Source organism: Lonchura striata, chromosome 3 (genome assembly GCF_046129695.1).
Source record: "Lonchura striata isolate bLonStr1 chromosome 3, bLonStr1.mat, whole genome shotgun sequence".
Classification (NCBI taxonomy): domain Eukaryota; kingdom Metazoa; phylum Chordata; class Aves; order Passeriformes; family Estrildidae; genus Lonchura; species Lonchura striata.
In genome coordinates this window covers 18,402,721-18,426,237 of record NC_134605.1, presented here as the reverse complement: position 1 = coordinate 18,426,237, position 23,517 = coordinate 18,402,721, and the positions used below count along the sequence as shown (strand labels likewise).

Sequence of the window (23,517 nt, the reverse complement as noted above, 5' to 3'; positions counted from 1 at the left end):
CCTGGTGCTCTATTAATCACACAAGATCACGTGGTGCTGCAAACACAGAATATAAGCACCCCTCCTGCAGTGCTCCTCAGGGAGGATGGGAAAAAGAGGTATCAAATCCTCCACGTTTTCAACATTACAGTTTTTTTTTTTTCCCCAGATAGACCATAAAAGCACTTTTAAAAATTCAAAGCCGGCTTTTCTATTACTTGTGCCTCTGCTCAGCTTTGATTTTTTTTTAATACTTTCCTTTCTTTATGTCTGTGCATGGCTTTTTTTTCCCTTTTATATGGGAAAAATCAGAAGACAATATTACAGTGCTTTGAAGTCCCTCTGTTATTATGTATTTTTTTCACTGAAATCAAACATAGGTAGACATATAATGCAGTGATGGACATATTTGAACAAATCAAAACAGTTTTTAAGTTCTGCTGCACCAAAAATCACAACATTTTCTCCCTTAAATTGCCAAAAGACCTGTTACCATCAAAATGAAAGCTCATGCCTCCAGTCCAGAAAGTGTTTACTCACCCTAATAAGAACAGGTTTGCTGCTGAATTATCTTTCGACAATGCTGAAATTTTCTTTGTTCTGATTTATTTTCCTTATCCAGACATAGCCATGGAGAATTTCACCTTAAATTTTCATTGTAAGGTCCCTTCTTCCATCCTCCTCAAGAATTTGTTGGGATCCTTTTTCACCTACCCAGAGGTAAGCACTGGATCCAGCAATTTCATCTCCAAATAAATACGAGTGCAAAAGTCACCCAGACCATGTAAGACATAGAAAATGTTTGCAGGAAGAAATTTACACCTTCTGACCAAGTCAGCGTGGTTTTGGTCATCACCCACTTGCTTTAGAGAGGTGACTGTGGACACCCATCCTTGAGAACTCATGAATCTGTTAATTCTCTCCATGGTAACATATTAGGACTTGTTGGGAGGGAGAAAAACACCTTTGGGAGGATAATGAAGTATGAAAAGGGCCATGGGTCACAATTATCGAAATCAGACAGAGTATGGAGAGAAAATACCCACCAAAATGAACTGCTTCAACAACCCCAAATGGCTAATTATGTAGGAAGAAAGACATCACACCAAGAATAACCATAATGAGCTTTGATTACACTGCAGCTTTCGCATTTTATTCTTTCAAATACCCACCAAGCTCTTTGAAATTCAAGAGTTCTCTTATGTTAACATCAAAAGGTAAGAGCGCACGGAGGGCTGTGTACTCAGTCACCGCGAGAGATGATTAGCAAATTAAGAGAAAAAAAAAGTCCAGGGTTTAAGCAAAAAGCAGAAAGGAAAAGAAGAAATGAAAAAATAGTCCGCACAAAGTGCTAATTATACAGTTTCTGTGCAACACCTGGCTTGTTTTTACTTCTTTAATCAGGCTCATTTCAGTTATGGCACAGACTCCATATGGTGCCTAAGCAAGGAGGCTTTGTCACCTCCCTGTCTCAGATGTGTCTGGATGCAGACAAGGCAGTGGCACAAGGGGAAGGTGAGAGGTGCTGGCTGCCCAGGACACTACTTCTTTCACCTATGAGCACTGGAAAATGAAAGGCATGATATTCATTCTGTTAATTAATGATCTAAATATTTGATGTGGTATTCACAGCACTTGCATCAGGACTCCTGCCAAAGGATGTGTTTTGGTTTGTCAGCAAGAGGTAAATAATTTAAGTTTTCTTATTCCTGCCCTGAGCTCCCCAGCTGCAAGTTTGAAGAATAAATAAATAAAAACCACTCAGCAGAGTAAACGGGACTGTCTCACCATCTGCCCAGCAGGTCAACCACATGACAGGATTAGGATTCCCTTGCTAAATCCAGGTGTGTATAGAATAGAAAGACAGGAAAGAAGAAACTGTTGGTTTGGTGGGGTTTTATTTTATATTTTAATGCCTCTGTATTGCTTATTTTCTCCCTTGCTCCCGCCTTTCAAACCTTGGGTCTATTCACATGGTCCCATCTCATGCACTGTTGGAGACTCACAATTTTTAGGCACTGAGCCCTGGAGCTTGAAATATGTGAAACTGAACCACAGAGGGATAAGTAACTTGTTGAAAAGTCAGTGGTTGAAACAACCTAATGATACTTTCTTCACCATCTGCACAGTGAAAAAAAAACTTTAAAAAATCTCCAGAGCTACTTTGCTATTGACCATCTCCTCCTTTCCATCCTCTTTTCCTATTTTCTATTTCCCCTTCTCATGACACCCATCCCCTACTCCCTAGACAGTTGTACATATTCATAAGCACAGTTGCACATGCATTTATAAATGCTGGCTTCATTGTCTCCAGAGATGTGGGCCTTAGATAAATTTACTTTTTCTTTTTATTTCCCCCTGCTTTACTTCCAGCTGGCAAGTGGTCAGAGAAAAAATCATGAAACTTTTAAATGAATACATTATTCAATACAATCCAATAGCTTCTCCCAATACCTCTGACAACACAAAATGTCCATAAACGAACTGTCCCAAGCGCTCCCAACGTGACCTAGATAAGGCCACGTGTTGCTGCCTCCTAGCAATAGCCTGAAACACACAGAGCCTGCAGCATAGCTCAGCCTCAGCACTTGGGGAGCACTGAGGCTCTCAAGCATCCAGGAAAACTGCAGGAACAGCAAAATCCCCCCTGCTCAGTAGGTACGTGGCCACTACTGCAGAGGCAATTCCCTCCCTTGCTGCCTTCAGCACTTCCCTCTGCCACTCCTCTGTGTTTACATGGGGTCCTGTAGGGAGTGCCCTTTCTGCAAGGACAGTGCCCCATCAGCCATGGTTTTGGACAAGCCAAGAATGTCCCTTTGTCCTATTTCTTGCTCCTGACAGGGCAATTAACTTTGAGAATTGCAATTAACATGAGTATATTGATTCTGCAATGAGGCTGGAAAATCCAACATACTGGAACTCAGGAAACCAGGTTTGCAACTCAGAATCTTCCACCAGCTACAGAGAAATCACCTCTCTGTTCCTCAGTCTGTCCATCTGTCATCTGGGTTATACCACTGTGGACATGTACTGGGGAGAAAAGGGTAGAAGAGGTGCCAAATTTACCCACCACAGTGCTAAAAACAGTTGGCCACAGACTGCCCCAAAAAGCACAAAGCACTGTCAGGAGGACAGAGTTTGTTTTGAATAGCCAAGGAAAATGATCCATGTTGTTACAACCACTGTGGGATGGAGTCATCTGGAAGATCTAATTAAACCAAGTATTTGGCCAGCAAGAGGGAAAAAGCCCCAAAGCAGTCAGAAGGCACAGCAAATTAACCTACAGAGGCTAAAGAGGCAGATGAGTCCTCAGCTGGGTCCAAAAAGAGGCGGGGAGGTGGCAATATGTGCACAACCACATTTAGAGTGGAACAGAGCAGGAGCCAAGTTACCAGCTTGCCACCAAGGATCAGTATGCCCAGGCTTGGCTGCATCAGGCACTGCATCCAGGAGAAATTGGTGAAGACTGATGCCAAAAGGCCACCTCCAAACCATGGGGACCAGAAAAAAGAGGGTCAGCCCAGGATCTCAGCCCAGGGACAGACAGAGGAGAGTGAATCCAAGGTTGTCATCTCAGTTCCTCACTGCTTGGGCTTGCCTCTGGATTGCAGCTCAGTGGGATGCTCTGCGGGGCTCTGGAACTGTTGGGGGATGTACCTACAAGAAAGAGGGCTCAGAAGGGCCCCAGAGCTGGGGAAACCTCCCCACAGATAAAACATGAGCACTGGAATTGCCAGGGCACATAAGCAAGGAGGAGCAGTGCAAAGGGACAAAGTTGTGTTGAAAAATCACACATGACCAGGTAAGGAAGGCAGTAAAGCAAATTAATCAAGTCAAGCAAATTGAAAAAAAGAGGAACAAGGAAGAAAGTCTTTCTATGCTGGAAATAAGAAATATCAAAGGACAATCACCTTGAGGAAGAAGTGAAAATTCAATGTACTTGTACTTCTAACCTTGCCAACACTGCAATAAGCAGTTTTCTAATGAAGCCAGATACGAGGAATCCAGGCCCAAGAGCTGTACCATGGGTCTAACATTTCCCATGTGACAACATCATTGATGATAACACCTTTCAGGACAGTCAGGTGCTGAGTTATGGGGAGAAATGAAGTTAAAATCCATCCCTGCACTTCACATGTTATAAACCCCCTATATCTCAGGAGCTAGAGGACTGCACTTGCCACCTCTGTTACAAATACTACTGGTTCTGGAGAATGGCAAACTTAGGCAAGGCACTGTAAAAAATGAAAGGGAAGGTCCAGGATCAAAGAGGTGGTACACAGCACCAAGCATGTGTCACCCAAAATCTACATTCCAGAGAGAAAAAGCAGTGACAGATTACTGAGTGTGAAGCAGAGAGACAGGATTGGGCATGAAACCATAAAGCAGAGCAGGAATTCAATTTCAGGACTGTCAAACTCACTTGTGGCCCTGGATACACTCACCTGGAGAAGGATGCTGAAAGAAAAGCTCAGCAAAGACATGACAGTGAGCAGGGCCCAGCTGAAGCCTCCCCCTAACCAGCAACCCCAGTATGACAGTATGACCAGCATCAGCAATGGTACAGGGTCCCTGGGGATGCCAGGGTTTAAAAGCCAATACTTGCAGTGGGGCACAGATCTTCACTAAGTGTACATGAGCTGCAGCTGCAAAGCACTACTGGCACAGAGCACAGCACACCCAGCCTTGCCACAGAGCAACCCACCAGCCCACACCTGGACATAACTCACCAGACCTTCCCACAAGAGAACCTGCAGAGATTTAAGGCACACATTGGGATTAAACACAGATTCCAAAAGCCTGCAGTGAAAATGAAGCCTTCAGTCTATCCATGACAGCAAAACACAGCCAAGAACAAACCGACAAATGAAGGAATGGCCACATGCCCAGAGTGCTCCACCGTGTCACTGCAGGAGTACAGAAACTATCCCTGAAAATCTGGTCTGCATGTGTGTCATTAGGGCTTCTCAATTAGCAAGCCTTTCTGGCACTCGATGGGACATGGGAGAAGATCACAGAGCAGCACTGGAGCAGATATCCATAGAATGATAGCTGTCTATAGAGGGCTGGGACAAAATACAGCTGAGCACTCATACCCAGCTGGATATAAAAGCTCTTAGCCCAGACTCTGTTAAGCTGCTGATGATCCCTCAAGAGTTTCCCATGCTAGACCCTGCAAAGGGAGCACGGCTCCTCACTTTCCTGAGCATCCCACTCTAAAACCTACTTTTCAGAGAGCGACTTTCAGACTAATTTCTCTCAGTCACCCACCATTTGAGACCGCAGCTGGCAGGTCTGGTCCTGTTGCTGTGGTGAGTGCAAACAGATTCTGCCTTTATTCCTGATGACCACTGGCTCACTGACCCTCCTTTAAGAGACGCCCAGGAGCTCTTACCTCCGAATTGTCCTTAGCAGGGTGGACCTGGCCTCGTTGTGGAAGGTGATGATCACGCTGGTGGGCGGGAGATCCTGGCTGTAGTGCAAAGTCGTACACCTGGGAAGGGAGAAAGCAGAAAAGGCTGTTCAGGTGCTGGAATTCAAAATGAGAGTTCATCAACACAGGCAGCACAGTCTATTAGTAAATGGTCTCCAGCCACTATTACAAAGAAATAAATAAGACTTTTTCTGTGTGAATCATTTCTAGAGGAATCCAGAAATTGCCAACTAAGCCACCAAGGATTAAAGCAGCAAAGAACTTAACTGTTCTTAATGGGAAGGGATGAGAAGGGAGGCAGCCAGCTGGTAGACCTTTCGTCTAACCAGTGCTTCCCCACTACCCACCAGGGCTTCTCTCATCCCCCTGCCTCACAGCACCACCACAGGTAAGAGCATCCCTGCCGTTCCGCCTTCCTTCCAGACTCCTGAGGAAGCAATTCCCACCAGCCAGTTGTAAGGTAAGCCAAGCCTTGTTTCTAAATTAATTGTTTCCTTATTAATTCTGCCTTAATTGCATAACCAGACTAAAGGGAAGATTGGGATTTAAAACTGTCCAACCCTTCAGAAGGTGAAAACCCACAGCTGCAACCATAGCCCCTGCTGCCTCCTTCCCAGGAGGAAATGTCACAGACTCTAATTACTTTGACCTTTAGCTGATTAAATTTGTGGCTTTTATAGACCAACACCAATATATTCCCAGCTCAGAAAATCCAGATACCCCTTACATCTATGCTGCCCTTTCCAGGGCCCTATCAGTTCGTTAAGATGACACAACAGTAGGTCTCCATTACAGCCATCCTGTCCCTTGCCAACCACATGCCACTTGTTTGCTCTTGTGTCACTGCCCAGGTGCTGCCAATACCATCCTCAAACAGGGCAGGAAAGAGCACTGAGCAACCACTCTTCCAACAAACCATCAGTTTGCTCCCCTAAAGTTCTGGACCACAGTACCTGCAAGGTGAAGTAAAAACAGATGGAAAAATTAAATTGGAGATGGAGAGGAGAAAGCACATAAGAGCAGCCAGATATTGCTGGTTTATGCTATTCAGAACAGCATGTTGCTCCTCTCAAATGCCAAAATGCTCCAGATACTATTTTTAACAAAGTTTTCCATGTTTTAATTTTGAAATTGCATTTCTTATTATTTACAAAGTAAACAAGAGTGCGCAACAGGAGAAACAATTCCAAAGATAAGGAAAAAATGGTATCTTGGGTGGGACAAAATATTTGCAAGCTCATGCTAAATTACTTGCTGCTTTCTCTAATTGTTTCACTCAAAACCTTTTCCAAATCCAGTTTGAACTTGACCAAAAGTAGGTTTCTCATTACTCCCCTGTTCTTTCAGCACAGTCATCTCCACCAAAAATTCACCTTCGAGCCAATTCTAATTCTGGGTCCATCCCCAAAGGACGCCAAAGTCGCACAGCTATTCCATATGCAGGAGAAAGTTCAGCAACGTTGCCCTGTGTGACAACACCCTCATCCATCAAAACTGCATCTCAGGGATGCTGAAAACAGAGCGTTTCTGAATTATGAAACAGCACCAGGTCGTGCCCTGAGCTGCTTCTCTGGGTCACTGCGGCCCCTTGCAACACCCAGTTCCCCGCTCCAGCCGAGCCATCCCGAAGTGCTGCCGCTCAGTTGTGCCACGCTCCGGCTCAGCTCCCGTTTGCTCTGCGGAGCTGCAGGGACAGACGATGGCAGCTGCTCTCCCTCCCTGTGCTATTTATACACCGCTCCCAGATGCGTGTCCTTCCACCCACTTCCAGCAGGGCTCTGTGGAGCCAACAAGGGAAGCTATTTCTGGCAAAGAACGAGCGAGACTGGAAAATACGAGTCATCGATACTTTACTTATGCTATTACAACAGCCCAGGAGCTGGTAAAGAAAGCAGGAGCTGGGTGTGTCTGTGCCTCCCACGGGTGGAAGTGCTGGGGCTGCTGCAGGCTGCCTCAGGCTCCTCTTGAGCAACAACCTGCCTCCAAAACTCCAGATGTTGATGCACCAGACCGGCCCAACCAGGCAATGTGCATGTGGGAGAAGCTGGAATGTCACACATGGGCACCTCCAGAGCTGCAATTCATCCCTGGCTTCCGTCTAGTGAGGCTTGTCACATCCCGAGGACAGGAATGATGCTGCTATGGACCTCCAGCCTCACTTCACCCCTGTGACCAGCACTACACCACAGCTGGGACTTGCCTCTCCAAAATCTGCTGGCAAAGGGTGAGGCAGAGCTGCTGTGCTCCTCCCAGTGCTCCTCCTCCTGGGTGCTTTATGGCTCTGACTCTGTCCTTGCCCAGGATTCTACCCTTGGGTTCTTCTTACAGGAGCCTTCCCAAAGTTTCCTCCACTTAGTCCCTTGTGGTGTTTTCCCCCCTTCCTCCCCAGTGTTACTACAGCTAAACATCCTGGGTCCCCAGAAGGCAGACTTCAGTTTAAGTTGTTGGGTACAAGTGTCTTTTTTTGGCACTTACTTGGGTAATAAAAACCACAGCTTGGAAAAGCATTAAATCCAGCATGTCCAGAATTATTTTGTGTGACAATTACATCTGGGGTAATTTCAATTTAATACCTCACTGCAAGTGAAAATTGCAGCATGCAGCCCTAAAATTGCTGTAATAATGAAAATAAACCCGCTAAAAGCTGCCTGTGCTACCTCAGGCTGTCACTGGATAAACATTTTGTGCTGCTGATGGTATTTCATAGGTCGCCCAACAAAAAAACCAAAACAAAACCAAAAACAACACCCACAACATTTTCAGGAAACGAATGAAAGTTTGAGGTTTTTTTTTGATTGTTAAAAAAAGGAAAGAAAAAAAGGGGAAAAAAAAGTAATAACTGCACTGCCTGTATTTGCAGCGTGTTGAAACTCACTGGCTAAAGCCATTTAAAGTTCAATGCTTTGAAACCTTGCAGCACGACTGGGAAGCAATCCTAGCACAGCAAGTGCAAGCAGGAATGCTGCCAGGCTGTTCTGCAGGTTCCCCTCACCTGGGTGGGGTGAAAGTAGACAGAAGCCAGGCTGGTCTGCCCTAAAAACCCCAGGGAGAGCATTCAGATGGAGAACAATTCTTATTTCCTCATGCAAGAAGTCAAACTTCATTTGATAGGAAGAGGCACATTTTGACTGAAGTTTTTTTTCCATTCAAAATGGAAATAATTTCACAATCAGGAAGTTCTGAAAGGGGTAGTCTGGCTACAAACACCTTAGGAATCAGCCTTGGAAAATACCAGCCTGGATTGGTTGTCTGTCATACTTCCTTCAGGTTGGACAGGGCAGCAAATCTTGTCTCTGTGTTCCCAATGCGCTGTTAACAGCTCAGGAATAAATTATGCAGTGCCTGTGTGTGGGGACATGGAGCAAACAGACAGAGCCCTGCACTCACTGTAGGAATTGCAAAGCTCTCCTGTAAAGTCCAAAACTTTGGACACTCCAGCATCATCAGGTCTCCAAAGTCCCTTTCTCAAGATATTTTTCTTGAGTTTCTTCAGCCCTTGTGCTGCTGGTGAGCAGAGGGGTATCACAGGCTGGTGGCCTTCACACACACAGCTGCCTCTGCAGCCTTAGAGATCCTCCTGACAGGGCAGCACATGCCCATTCCCAGGAAATCTGAACCCATTTTATATTTAAAATGGCAAATTTCACTCACAGTGCCCCTCACATAACCAAAGCCCATCTTGCCACCACAGCTGCACAGCACAATGGTGAAGATTAACAGTGCAGAGATGGATCCTGTTCCACAGCCTCTTCTGGTGCCCCCAGGCTCAGCCAAGGGCACATCACATGTCCACAGTGCTGTGCTGTCTCTCTCAAAACCCACCTCTTACATTCACCTTCTCCTGTGCCTCATTAACTTCCTTCAATAAATGATCATCCTCATCCCACTCCCCTAGATTCCCCCTGCCAGGCTTCTGCTCATTCCTCTGCTCTACTTCAACAGCCACCACTTGCCAACAACTCTGCTTTGAATTTTTAACGTTTTCCATGAAGTCCAAACTCTCTCTCAACATAGCTCACCACTTTCAAAGCACTCTCTGAATATTTATTTCAAACAGCCAACTGCATCAGGCAGAGCTACACCATCTTTCACCTCCCTGCTGGCTCCTCTCTTCTCCTTGGAAACACATGGGAGAACACAATCTCATCACCACACATCCAAAATAAGGGTATTTGGGTTTGTCTGCACTCTGCAGCCACAGGGCTCTCACATCAGCCCAGAGGGACAGGGACCTGCCATCACCAACTGGATGGGTTCACACCAGCCCTGATGGACAAACCATGCTGATTTCAGACAACATTCCCCAAGGTTTGAAAAAGTACTTCCATGGAGGAAAATGGAAATTGTGGCCCTGGTGAGAGACAAAGCCACTACCCACCACAGGCAATGAAAGAGTTGTCAGTGGAAAGGAAAAGATCAGAGCTCCAGCTGTCCTGGCCGATAGCAAACATACGCAGGCTCTGAACACCAGTAGGGATGGACAGCAGGACAGGCAGGCACCTTGGTCATACCTCACAGGACAACCTCTCAGGGTGTCATACACAACAATGGAAAACTATTGTGCCTAAGCCCTGTTTTTGAGCTGAAGCAAAAATCACAAATCATAAAAACATAGAATGTTTTAATGTTGCATTGGAAGGGACCTTTTAGATCATCTAATTCCAACTCTCTGCCTTGGGAAGGGACACATTGCACTAGAACATGTTCCTCTAAATCCCATGCAACACTTGAACACCTCCAGGGATGCGACATTCCATAGCTTCTCTTGGCAACCTATTCCGGTGCCCCACAGTAAAGAATTTCTTCCCAATAACTAACCTAGGAGACTTCCATGAAAATACTCTAAAAATTGGAACCCTGGATATGGTTTGATATAGAGCTATAAAACAATGTATGTGCCAACTCATATGGAATCTAGTAAGTTAGAAGAGCTTACAAACAGCAATGCTGGACAGGACCGTGCACCACCTCACCTGACCTCTGGGCAACACAGCCTTTGGCATTTCTCCCAGTTATTTCTGCATTTCGCAGTTATCCGTGCATTAAGTCCAGTGACTTGTGCCTGACTGCAGAGTACCTTTCAAAAAATCATTACCTGATGACCTCCAGAGATGGAAAATCCAAGAAGTGCTGTTCACACCACAGTCAACGCACCAGTCTTGTACAAGAGTATAAATGGGACACAACAATTCAGAATCTGCTTGACTAGAGCACATAGAGGGGTCAAGTGATCTTCATGGCATTCATGTCCCATCAATACCCTTGCTTCTTCTTCACTCTCCCCAAGTTACCCCTCCTGTATGCTGCCTCAAAATATTTTTTCGCTCAGCTTTGGAAGACCTTCAAAATGTTCCTTTTTATTCCCAAGTTATGCCAGCATCTCCTGCTTCTTCTCTGGGTATGCTTTGCCCCTCCTCAGTCAGGAAGAAGCTGCCAAACAGAGGGCTGGCCACGGTCTGTGCATCTCCAGCACCACCACGGCACCCAGAGCCTCTCCAGGGCACAGCAGTGAGCAGTGAGACAACTCCTGGCACATCCTGCATGTGGGGTCAGGTCTGGCGTGGATTTGTCTCTCTTGGGGTTCCTAAGTCAGGGTGACCCCAAGAGAGATTGTAAAGAGTCTTTGCTTCCCTAGCCCAAAAGCAACCAAATGAAGAAGCCTGAAATGCTTCCAATTATGCTTTCAAGGTTGTTTGTTTCTTCTTATCTAAACATTCTTTCTCTGACCTGCTGAGCTCTGCCTAGCAAGTCCACCATGGCCATCTGCCCTGAGCCCTGGGCAGCTCCCACATTATATACTCAAAACTGCATGTCTATGTTTACAATTTTTTCACCAATTCCTATCACCTATGTTAGACTGTGAATCTCTACCTTAAACCAATAGAAAAGTGTCACCATCACACCAAGACATGGAGGACAAAACAAAGAAGAAGAAGAAGGCTAGGACACGCCCAAATTACTCTACCTTGTACGCCCTTGAACCCCATTCTAAAAATCCTAAATTTCTACTTTTCCACCCTGTGTTAGTTCAAATATAATACTGCTAAAACCCTTGTGACTTGTAATTCCTCATACAGAGTCGACAGTTTTCCACAGGCTACAATCGAAGCCACAGATGTTTTTGACTTCTTGCCAAGGTCTCTGAGACCCCTGCCAGGGTCTTGAGACAGCCAGGGCAGCCAGAGGACGTCCTGGACTCTGACAGTCTGGCACAAACACCTACTGAGAAAGCTCTGGGATTCCCTCTGGTGTTGCCTCTAAGCTCCACCAGGATACACCACAATCTGAGGACGTGGCAGCTCAGAGCACAGGTGTGACTTTCACAGCACAGCAGGAAAAGCAGTGGCGGCAGGAACTGCCACCAGCTACAGACCCCTTTGTGCCTAACCTGGTCCTGCAGGTCCGCCTCAGGCTGGCCATGGCTGTGGGCAGGCTGCTGCTACTGAAACACCAGAGCAAAGGCCTAGAGCAAAGAGAGGCTGAAAACACAACTGGAAGGCTCGGCAGTCCGGAAAACAGCCGTGCCAGAAGGAAAGAAGAAAGGACGCGGAGTCAGATGTCAGCTGGCAGTGCCACATGATTGCAGGGAATGCCAGCTCAAGTTTGGCTTGCCAGAGTAAAAAAGTACCCTTGAGAAAGGTCAGTAGGATTTCTCTGTGCTGGACTGGCATGTCCCTCAGGTTTGCATTCCCAAAAAGGGGCTGAAAAATCCTTTGGGTGGCGTGCAACAGATGCTGTTGGGGCTGGGAGAAACTGGTGATCCAAAGAGAGGAATCCCTGGCTGAGCAGATGACTTCAAGGTGTACAAGGGCTTCAGCAAGGTTAAGGAGGCACATCTGCAACAAACACACACTGGTGGTTACCACCAGACCTACCAAGGAATTATTCAGCAGGCTTGAACTATATGTAATTTGATAAAATTGTAAAGAAGACCCTCAGGAAAAATCAGCTGAAGCTGTGAACCAGCTCTGGCTGTAGATTAGATGTGCAGAGGAACCTGTCCAAGTCTGCACCTTCCCCACAAAAATACTAGAAAATGCACAAAAGAGTAGAGTCCTGTAAATTGGGGCAACTTAGCCACTGCTGACCTGAGATCAGTATGCTTAGGTTAAACAAGAAGGACTTTTTTTACACAGCTTCTGGAACCTGAAACAGTGCTGGATTTGGCTAGCATGCAATTAATATTTCCTCTAAGTTACTGCCTCTTTCAGTCTCTTTCTTTCTTCTCCCTGCAAGACAGATACCTAAAAAATTAATCAAACAACTAAATTTGAAGAAAAGGGGAAATGCAAGAAGGCAAAAATAACCTTCTGTGCACATGACATGCTGCTGCCTGTGAACCTCAAAACTGATGAGAAGATGCATTTATAATTCATTAAAAATTTGCTGGGTTTTTGTCTTCAGAAAAGAGGAGGGAAAAAAATGAGAATTTACTAAGAAGAAAGAAAGAATAGCATGGCTGCCTTTAAAAACAAGTTAAACCAGATTGTGTGTCTTGATTTTCAAGGCAGCTTATGAATAATTCAGACTTCTAGGGCCCTCCACACAGACTCAGGGTCTGTCTTACTTCTTGACTCCCTCCACCTTTCCTTCCTCAGAACTGAGGCAAAAAGAAAAATGGAGACAACATAAGTGAAAAGAAGAAAGCAAAACCAGTACAATTCAGTAGAATTTTAAACTGATGCCAGTTTTACTGGAATACCAGAGCTGATGGCAAAATTTTTCACTTGGTGGAAGTAAAAGCAAAATCTGGTACCTTGCACCTCCCATGGAAAATCACCAATCCATTATTAAAGATCTTTAGAAGCCAGGAAAACCTGAAATTACATTCAGAAGGTTGGAACCCTCGATGTAAAGACTCCTTAGGGAGGATGCCTTCTGACCAGAGGGCTTCCTGGCATCATGTGGCAAGTAAAAACAGAGAAAGTCCCCATCTTCACAACATCTCCATAGTCACAGCTGGGGATGCAAAAACCCAGCTCCACACTGTGACAGCTCAAAAACACTTCCAACATGTAGGGATCTGCAGTGCTCACAGCAGAAATCTATCCAAACAGCCCTAAAAAATGCCCTTTTGCTGCAGCTGATGGAGTAGGAATTTTTAAGGTGCTGGCTAGAAGAAAAAAACAAACAAGAGCTTGATGGAAGAAACTGTCTCATGGCCTTAATTATCAACAGGAGCAAGTCTTGGAGAATTGGTTCCATTATTTACTAATACTTGACTTTGATTTCAGCCTACATAAACATATTAGGTCAATAGAAATAGCAAGACAAGCACAAGAGTTAAACAACTTCATTCTGTCAGAATTACTTGGTGCAAGTTATCAAAGTAATCGATGGCACATAATAACTATAAGACAAGTGGTCAATATATTACAGCAGTCAAAGGCAGAGGATGGTTCTAGCAGAAGGTGATCAATGACACTCTGGGAATGCTGAAGCACTTAGTGATGAAGGGATGGCCACCATGAAATCATCACAGGGCCCAGGTGTGGTTTAGGTGTGCCCTCTGAAGGGCACTGAAGTAGGCAAGGTTTTCTCTTTCCTATAAAAACCCCAAGATCCTTTCAGTCTGTTGCAGGGAAGTAGGTCCCTGGAGTTGAAAAAAGAAATCCTGTGCCCCCATGGACTGACTGATGTTGGCACAGCCACCCTGAGGGTCACAGCTGTGTCTGCAATCAGTCCTGGTCTGTCCAAGACCCCCATCCCTCCCTCCACTGGGAAGAAGCCTCTCCCTGGTGCAGTGGCTGCCTCCCACCAGCAGTTCCTGCACCTGTCAGCGAATGTTGCAGCATCACTTCCACTCCAGCACATCGTTTGTTTCTCAGGAGCCCAATGTGTACTTTTCATCTGATACTTGCTTTTAAATACAGCTTGTCATTTTTTACATGACTAAAGTGTCAAAAACATTTGAGATCTAAATGAAATTTTTCCCTTTTCAGGATGAGAAAAACAGATTTCTTTAGCTTTAAGTTTTCCTGCCTTTTTACTTTTAGATTCACCAACAGCTTTGCTTTTGGTTTATCCTGAAATTGCCATCTCCTGGCTTTTCTTTCTCTTAAATAACCAAAGAACTGAAACACTATTATTCACTCAGCTCTACTGAGCCCTACCTACCCACGTAGCCCCCAGACTCAAGCTCCAGAGATGTGGCACTGACAACACAGACACAGCCCAGGTGTAGGCAGCGAGGTGGATCCCACCACCCACTCTGTCTCTGTTTTCAGCTTCAGGCTCTTGAACAAAAGTAGCAGTGCCTGTACCCAGGCATTGCTCACCTTGAAATGGAGCAGCTCGTCCTCAGGGCACAGTGACTGGCAGGTCACTGTCTTTTATTAAATTCCCAGCTCTCACTCCTCCACTCCGCTGTGTCCCCCATTGTGACAGGGACACGCAGAAAGATCATTGCTCCACAGACATATATCTGGGGAACGAGCTTTTATCTCTGGGTGAATGTGTCACAAAAGTGGAGCTAATTAACTGGGGCTCTGTTTTTCAAAAAAGGTTAATATTTTATCACATGTCTTCTGTCTTGAGGAATAATTAGCCCTGGCAGTAGTAGCTCTGCCATTTCCCAAGGGACTGAGCAAGAGACTGGAGGCTGGAGAGAGACACGTGGTATTGATGGATAGACAGTGGCTCAACTCTGGGCTAACAGTGCATCTCACCAGCAGCTACTCCTCAACACAAACCAACCCGCCAAAGGATATTAACAGAGGCAAGCCCCTCTCTTCAAAGCCTGTACACATTCTTCTTGTCCATTCCACGCCCTCTGTGCAAGGACGCTTTAAAAAAACCAAGGCACTGTGACTCAGCCAACAGCACTGACACTGGAACACCAGTCCCCATCCCTTCTCCCCAGGCACTCTCTTCCCTTATTGCTCCAGCACCGCAATGTACACAACAAAAGGGAAATCCCACGGGCTCTCCTAATTCTTCCATCCCAAAACCAAACCTGTCCTCATGGGGGAACCAACAAATGAAGTAAATTCCCATAGGGACTCTGCAGAAGGAGGTTCCCCCAGTGCCTGCACAGAAGTCCTCAGTGCAGTGCACAACATTTCTCCACAGGGCTGGGATGCAGGCAGGGAAAATGGAGGGACTGAAAAAGGACGAGGGAAGGGTCATTTCAAATCGACCCAGAACTGTTTTCACATGCATTTTTCTTGGCAAAATGCAGTGGATGGGTGAATAGAGAATTTCTAAAATGAAATCAAATCTATCTCATAGGGAAACAAAGCCAAAATGACTTAGGGAAAGAAACACATCACTTTGTGGTGGGGAGGGAGAGGAGAGGGAAGTTCTCAGCTTTTCTCCCTCTCTGAAACTGCAATTTTTGGCAAGGAACACAAAATAAAGGTATTCTTCAGGGAAGGAACAGCAGGGATGGAAGCTGTGTCTGCTCCCCTGTGAGCTCCTCAGATTCTCTTTGGGAGGATGCCTGTCCCATACAGATGCTCTTCCCACCCAGCAAGGCACTGAGGGGTTGGGAAGAGGGACAACTTGGATAAGCAAAACTCAGCAGTAAGAAATTTAGTATTATACCATGATATTTGCTGGAACAGCCCAGTCATCCCCACTGCCTGAAGCCAGACTCCAAGACACCGAATCCCTACAGAGTCCCCCATCACCCACCCTGACAATCCCCTTTGGTCTGCAAATATCTTTTAGCCAAGAATACAGCTCAGGAATAGTTTCTGCTTGCTGTGTAGACAAGTGCCATAACTCACACTCCTTGCACAGCCCATTCAGATGGAAGTAGCTTTGCTCTCCAGAAAAAAAAATGAGTAACACAACCACTTAACTGGAACATCCTCCTGCATCCCAAACACCCACCTTTACACTTCCATCAGCTCCTCAGAGAGCCTAGCTCACTCCTCAGCTGCTTCTCAAGTTACCCTCATCCTTCTCATGCAAGAAAAAGAAGTGGTTGGGAGGAGCTCCTTTTCCTGGGATGCAGTCAGACTGGTGGTGACGATGACCCTGTGTCCCTGCCAAGGAGGCAATGCTGAGTGACCCAACCCACCACCTCTAGCTCCAGGGTTGGAGGGCACAGAGCAGTACCATAGGCTGCCTCAGGCATCTGGATTTGGACTGGGATCTCAGTGCCTGGAAATCTCTTTCCTTTCCATGGAAGTTTTGCAAGTCACACAGGGTGGTTTGGGCGTCCATAATGCCCAGGAAGCACACTAACTCCCAGGAAAGGCATGGGAAGATCCAACGTGGGCAATGGCAGAAGCCCTGTCACATCCAAGGGGGGAAGAATGGGCTCTTCAGGACAAGTGAATGTTGGGATGATGGTCTAGCCACGAGTGCTGGCCAAGGATAGATCCCAGCTCAGACATGGGCAGCCATCCCCAGGGAATGCAACTTCTCTCAGTCACAACTTCTCAGAATGCAACTTCTTTCAGCTCAAACCCACTAGAATCCCATTTCATACAGACCCTTCTCATCTACCCTTTCTTTCCTCTACCACATTAAAAAAAACCCAAACCCAGAAAGTTTCAAAAGAGGACAGTATGTAGAAAGATATTTGAAAAAAAGATCACTGCATTCATCAGTTTTTGTCCCCTGAAGCCACCAGTCCCTGCCTCAGAACCCATCAGGTCAGCTGAGCCCTCCACCTCCACCAGACAAAAATGTGGGACAGCAAATGTCACAGACACCGGGGTGGCCACAAATACTCCCAGTATGGGGACTTGGACATTCCCCAGCCATTTTCCAGGATTGTGTGTGTCCAGCTCCATTTGCAGTTGGTGAGTCCCCACCACACTTCTACATGAGCTCTCCAGGAAGAGAAGGTGCAACTATTAGAAAAAGACACCTCAATGCAGGTATTCCCACACCTGTACCAGATACCAACTCCAGCAGAAGAAGGAAAACATGAAATACTGGATTTCTGCAGTGCCAAAATGGTCCAGTGAATATTTCTGTACACTTTCAAGCAACATAATGAGGTTAAGACTCCATAGGATTTTTGTCTTTGACCAAACTTTCTCAAGCCTGTCTCAACCCCATTGTTGGCAAAGCTTTGCAATGTTAAGCCAGAGAAGATACATAAGTGTGGTAGTTAGGTGAATCACCCTAAAGTGATGAACATCAAAAGAGGAGATGACAGCACCTCAAGGAACTTCAAAGTTGTTTCACAAACACAGGTAGGCTGGGGCGAAAGAATTACAAATTCCATGTGCTGCAACCAGGGTTTTTTAATTACATCAGCTTTTACAAAATGCTGGGGCAAGCCCAGGAGTCCCAGTGGGATCATTGCTTTTTGCATTGAGACAAACCTGGGCTGATTACAGAGCTGACCGGACTTGGAGAGGGAGGCTGGATCAGAGACCTCCTGTGGTCTCTTACAGCCCAAATTATTCTTTGACTTTATGAAGTGCCAGTTTCTGATTAATAGCTGTCTTGCTTTCCTTGCTTATCTGCCAAGAATTGCCAATCTCAATATTCCCTGTTCTCTGTGCTACCTGAAACAATCTCTCTGTTTTGATCACACAATGGTTCCTCAAACCCCCTTGCAGTTTCAAGTCCAAATTCACGCAGAAAACCAAGTGCAAATGCCACTGTGTGAGGTGAGCACTCCACATAAGCATGAAAATTTCAAATTTAGGCCACAAAAGCCATCTGATCAAGGGCAGAACCAAGACCTTGACCAATGCAGGCAGTTCTAGTTTATCCCAAAGGAAAAGCCAGCCCCTACTCTACTTTAAAGGATTGTTTCATATCTTCATCCCGAGAGATCTCAGCCTAAGGAGGTAATGGAAAAACACAGTGCTGGGAGCTAACCTCTTGGGGTCTGGTGTCCAAGGAAAAAAAGCAATCATGTTGTTTCCTAACAGAAATGCTTTTGTGTAAAACGTGTTTTCCACCACTGATCTGTGTACCTGCTCACCTGCAGGGTCATGCTCTGCTCTTGCTGTCACTAGAAATAAGGAGACCAAGACCAAGATCAAAGGCAGGGGTATCCCAGATCTTCTCTTACCCAGCTCTTTCAGCATTTCAAAATGCTTTGCAGGCAGAAGATTTGGACAGCCCTCACACAGACAGGATTTTGCTGAAATGTGATAAATTATATTTTGCAATGAAATGACAAATATCCTGGCTCTGCCCAGAAAACAGAGTAACAGCTGGAATAACAGATCAAGCGACAGAAAAACTCTTCAGGACATTGCTGACAGCCACCCAGCAGCTAATAATGAGCCCCAAAGGCAAGAAGAAACCTGAAACCTCTCACACCCAGCCACCCCAAGCTCAAACAAGGTGCTGCCACCCTTCTCCTCTCAGGGCATCATGCACTTCTCATGGGTGAGCACCCACACAAAAGGGCACAGGACAGAGCAAAGCCAGCAGCACAGACACCTGGCCACAAGAGGACACCTCCTCCAGCCTTCACCAATGCCAGGTCCAGAGATGTGGCAGCATCTGAGCACTCCCTGTCTCCCATCCTCCTCACCTGGCTCCCTCCTTCATCCAACCTCATGGGTAGGGGTCCATCCATCTGCACTGCAGTCAAGACTCCTCTGCTCTGTCCTGCCCCACCACCTCTCTGCCCCAAGCAGACGCACCCAGAAGCATCAGGCACAAGGAGATCACAAGCACATGCACCCCTGCCCACACCACCACTTGCCCTGCTCTACCACACAGCACACCCCAAGCCAGCAACTCACAAGACACTGCTTGAGTAAGCACATTTTAAAAATAATAATCCCTCAAGACTTAGTCTGTATTACACAGGAAAGTGGATTAGACCAGCTACAGTCCAGAGGCCAAAGCAAGAAATGTATGGAGTCAGCAAAGTGAAAGATAACAGGAGACCTCAAAAATCTACCGGTTTGGTTCTGCTCTCAATTGTGCAAGGTCCATCTAGGTCCCTACAAACCTTCCTTCAAATTCAAAGTGGGTTTGGTCATCTGCTAGGGACTGACCTGCTTCTGCAGGTTTAATGTTCACATACCAATGAGGACAGCAGAGCAGAGCCCACACTATGTCCTGCCTGGGCTTTTCCATACATGTTGGTCTCCAAACATTAAGTTCTTCCTCTGGGGATTCTCAAGAAACCAGGCAAGAAAGGTAAAATGTTTAGACATCTCTGTGGGGCAAAAAATACATTTATGGCTGCTGAGACCCAGTGTTCACCTCAAGAACAACCTCAAACTAGTTTTGGTCTGGAGGGAAAGGAAGTTGGAAGAAGACAAGGCAATGTGAGAAGTCCAAGGGCATCATAAACATGCTAAACCAAAGGCAATGCTGTCAGCTTTTCTCCCCTTGGACTCCTCATTCCCAAGAAGACAATACCATATTCCCAGGGCTTGACATTCCTGGGTGGCAATCATCAGCTCACCCAAAAATGGAGCCCCTCCAAAGCCTGCACTTGCCACAGCTGCCCTCTTGTCATCTGCACAGGGAAGCCAACAGGTGCTCCTACGTGCCATGTGCCAGCTGTGTTCAAGTGGGACACAGGGAAGGGCAGAGAGCCACGCTCAGCCCTAGGTGACTGTGTACACAGGTACCACAGCCAGCAGAGGTGACCCTCAGGACCACCTATTCTTCTCAGTCATCCCCACACTCAGCACAGCCAGGTATTTTTGCCTACCCCAACTACAGCTGCTCCACTGTGATGTGGAATGTGCAAGCTCTGCACCCTTGGGATACAAGCTGAAATTAATAGGTCAAAACAGCACTGCAGTGTGTAATGCTGCTGCCTGAGGGCTGAAATCCTGGCATTTCTGGACCTTGAGAATACAAGACAGTAGCGCTCTGCCTTAGGAAAACCTCATAGCCATCACCTGCATCTTCCCATCCCTCCAAAAACAGTCCATATGAGCAAAGCAACCAGTCCTAAGCAGCCTCCCTATCCAAGGGATACTATCCAGCTGGCTTAGCATAAGGATTTAAGAGAATAAATCTGGAGGAAATCTTAAGAGTGTGTGCTGTTGTCCTCAAAGAGAATAGGACACACTATAACAGCAGAGCTTTTCTAGGGGGCACAAGTTGGCAGGACCTGGCTTCTGGGCTGCCAGGATGCTCTCACCTTCAGCAGACAATGTAACACCTGACCTTCATGCTTGTAGCATTCCTGCCAGCCTCATGTTTCAATCACAACTTGATCTTAGCAGCTGCTTTCTCTACCTCAGACACACACACACAAACACACCCCTAAGCAGCTGTAAAATTAAATTTCAGTTGGGTAGGTAGAACCTCTTGTAAAGCACTTGTGACTCGGAGAAGGAGGGAATTTCAAAAATGCAGTCTTATGCTAGAATTTGAGAGGGCTACATCCTCAGCCTTCTTGCTTTATCAGTTCTTGAGACAGCACTACTAAACATGTACCGGCACTGTTGAAGTAAAAAGCAAAACAAATAGAGAAAAACAGACACTGGGAGATGCCTGAAGCTGGCTGACATGATCTGCATAACTGGAAAAGTCTGCTGGAGGCTCTCACCTCTCCTCTAGCCTCTGATATCCTCTCCTTATCCCTAATTTCCCCTCTCTGCTTTGCCACCCTCAGCCAGCACAAACCCCCGCTCAGGCCGGTGCTGGCCGTGCCGCGCGGTCCCAGCCGAGCCTGGCAGCCACAACAGCATCTGCACATCCATCAAACCTAGTGGAGCGCTGGGAGGCGGAGGTCAGCCCAAGCAGCATATGGAGCACTGGCGTGGTGAATACCAGCCTCCCCAGGAGCTGTCTGCCACAGATGGAAAAAGCCCAGGAGCCATCATGACAAAATCTTCTGGCTGGGGGCGACACGTCCCCCCTGTCGGCTTTCCAAGCCGCTGAGCAATATTGGAAAGCTCAGCTCCTCTCCCCCCGCCCCTCGCCTGGCACTGACTCATTCCCTGCCGCTTCGGTCCCGCAGTTTGCCGGTGGGAGTTGTAGGAGGTGGGATGTGGGGATGAGGTAATTCCAAGTGCATGTGGCCACCGTGGTGGATGGAGATTAGCCACCCACTCCAGAGGCATGAGCTGGCTGTGCACAGTCTGGATGTGCCACCAAGCTCCAGGTCCGGTCTGCTGAAGCAATCACCAGGATGTTTTAACCTTGACTTTTGTGGGGGATGGGATGCACCACCACAGGACCATCCAAGGTCTTCTCCTTGGAGAAGGGCAGCCCTTTATGTGGTCCAAGGGCTTAGTCAACGTACAACCAGGAATGGAGTTAATGGCAGTGAAAACACAAGAAGGTCACCAGGAGCAATGATCCAGCTGTGAGATCTCCCAGGCCAAGTGACACAAAGTAGTCCACAGAAAGCATGACAGTTCCCTGGCTGAAATCACCCACAAACCAAGCTAAAGTTCATAGCCCTGCAGAACTAGCCAGAGGCAGGCAAAGAGAGCCACCACAGTTTCTCCTGCTCTGATTTCTTGGAAGACTACAATTCCTCTCCATCTGAAACTATTCCACTGGCTGCAATTTAAAAACAAAATCAATCCAGCAAACATTGCTAAGCAACTGGCTGTCAGTGCCACATCCCATCCCATTGAAAGTATTTGCCCTCTCCATGACCTCCTGGCAAGGAGCTTGCTGCTCAGTCCTTGCCAGATTTTGTATATTCAGCTATCACTGGAAAGTCCAGATGCTTGGCTGGATTAGCAGAGGAAACACCAGGAAACTTTCTGCAACCATCCTAATGAAAAACACACCACAGAGAAGCTGTAAGGAGCAGCATTCCCACATCCCAGTCCCTAGGATTAGGATCAAATGTGTGGGTCTCTGAGATTACCATGATCTGAAGGTCCATCTCAGTGCTGCCACACATCATACAGAGGCATGAAGGATGGAGAGCCAACACACTGGAAACCTTGTCACAGAGCAGAGCACAACATCTCAATGAGAGGCTGAAGGAGAAGTTGCTCATCAATGGCAATGAGCTGAAATGATGGATAAGACCTTCTCCAAAGCCTCCTAAACTCTTGCACAAGCTGGGCAGGAGCCTTTAGACACAGTGGTGCCCCTTAGTGTGGGGTCCTCAATTGCCTCAAGTCAGCTAGAGAAGAATTCAGACCCGACTCTGTGTTCACTCTGAGCAGCTTAATCCAGCTTCTCCATTGAAACCAAGCCTCTAAACACAGCCTCCAGTAGGACACGCAGCAGGAGCACTCTGGGTGTCCTTTCTCTCACAATAGCCTGGTCCACACAACCCTGCTCTCCCCTTCACAGGAGGGCATCTAGTCAATCCCATGCTGCATTCTCTTTATACGTTCTTGCACAGCCACCAGCAACTTCTCCCTGCTCCAAGAGCAGGCCATGCTTATCCATGCTTTCTCACACATTTCTGCTGCACAATTCCAGACCAGCTTCCAGGTTGCATGGCAGGGCCTGACCACCCACCACCTGCAGCAGCTCCCAGGACAACTGTGCTCTAAGTAAGGATTATTTTTCCAGAGAGGGCTCAGCTCTGCACTTTTCTCTCTCCCTCAACCGCCAGTCCTCCATCCTTCTCCCTCCTCCATTCTCTCCATCAGCACCTGCCTCCCCCAGATCTGCCAGCAGCTCCATTTCCTCCGTGGCTACTCTAATACTTGGCTAATGGTGCATCATCCGCAGCATTCCTCAGGCATATTCAATAAATCAGAATCCAATTACCGGGTTAAGGAAATTGGAAACAAATTAAATTAGCCCCAGCCCCTCCCACGTGTTGTGCCCTCACTTCCTCCTTAATGAGAACTCTTCTTTCACAGGAGCACTCGGTGCCACATCTGCCCGCCCAGGAACAAGGTGGCTGCCACCGCACAGTGAGGGTAGGCAAGGGGCAACCGAGCCAATCTTCCCTTTTAATAGGGCAGATGGTTAATATCCCTGGCATTAATTCTCTCCAGGAATAGCACATTCGCTCTCTGCTCAGCTATAACAGGCGTCCGTCAGGGCTGACAGCTCCTCTCCGGAGAAAGGAGCATCTGGTCCTTACAACAAAAAGAAGCTAAATAAATAAATAAGCACATGGCTTGCTACAGGGCTGGGGAACTGGTGCTGTTTCAGCATTTCAGCCTAAGTGCTGCATTTGAACTGGAATAGGGGAAGTTCAGAGTTGGGTCAGATGCCAGGAGTGGAGTCGCTCTGATCTGGAAGCAAGGTGCAGCACGGGCAGCAGGGTGCCATGG

General features: G+C 46.8%; 1 protein-coding gene across 1 annotated transcript in view; it reads right to left on the bottom strand.

Annotated features, from left to right (window-relative positions):
- Positions 1-23,517, bottom strand: part of GALNT14 (polypeptide N-acetylgalactosaminyltransferase 14) — a 90,814-nt gene that overhangs the window by 33,264 nt on the left and 34,033 nt on the right. The window contains exon 3 of the mRNA XM_021537019.3: positions 5,375-5,473. Coding sequence (XP_021392694.2) covers positions 5,375-5,473 — 99 coding nt within the window. The remainder of the gene's footprint in view (positions 1-5,374; positions 5,474-23,517) is intronic.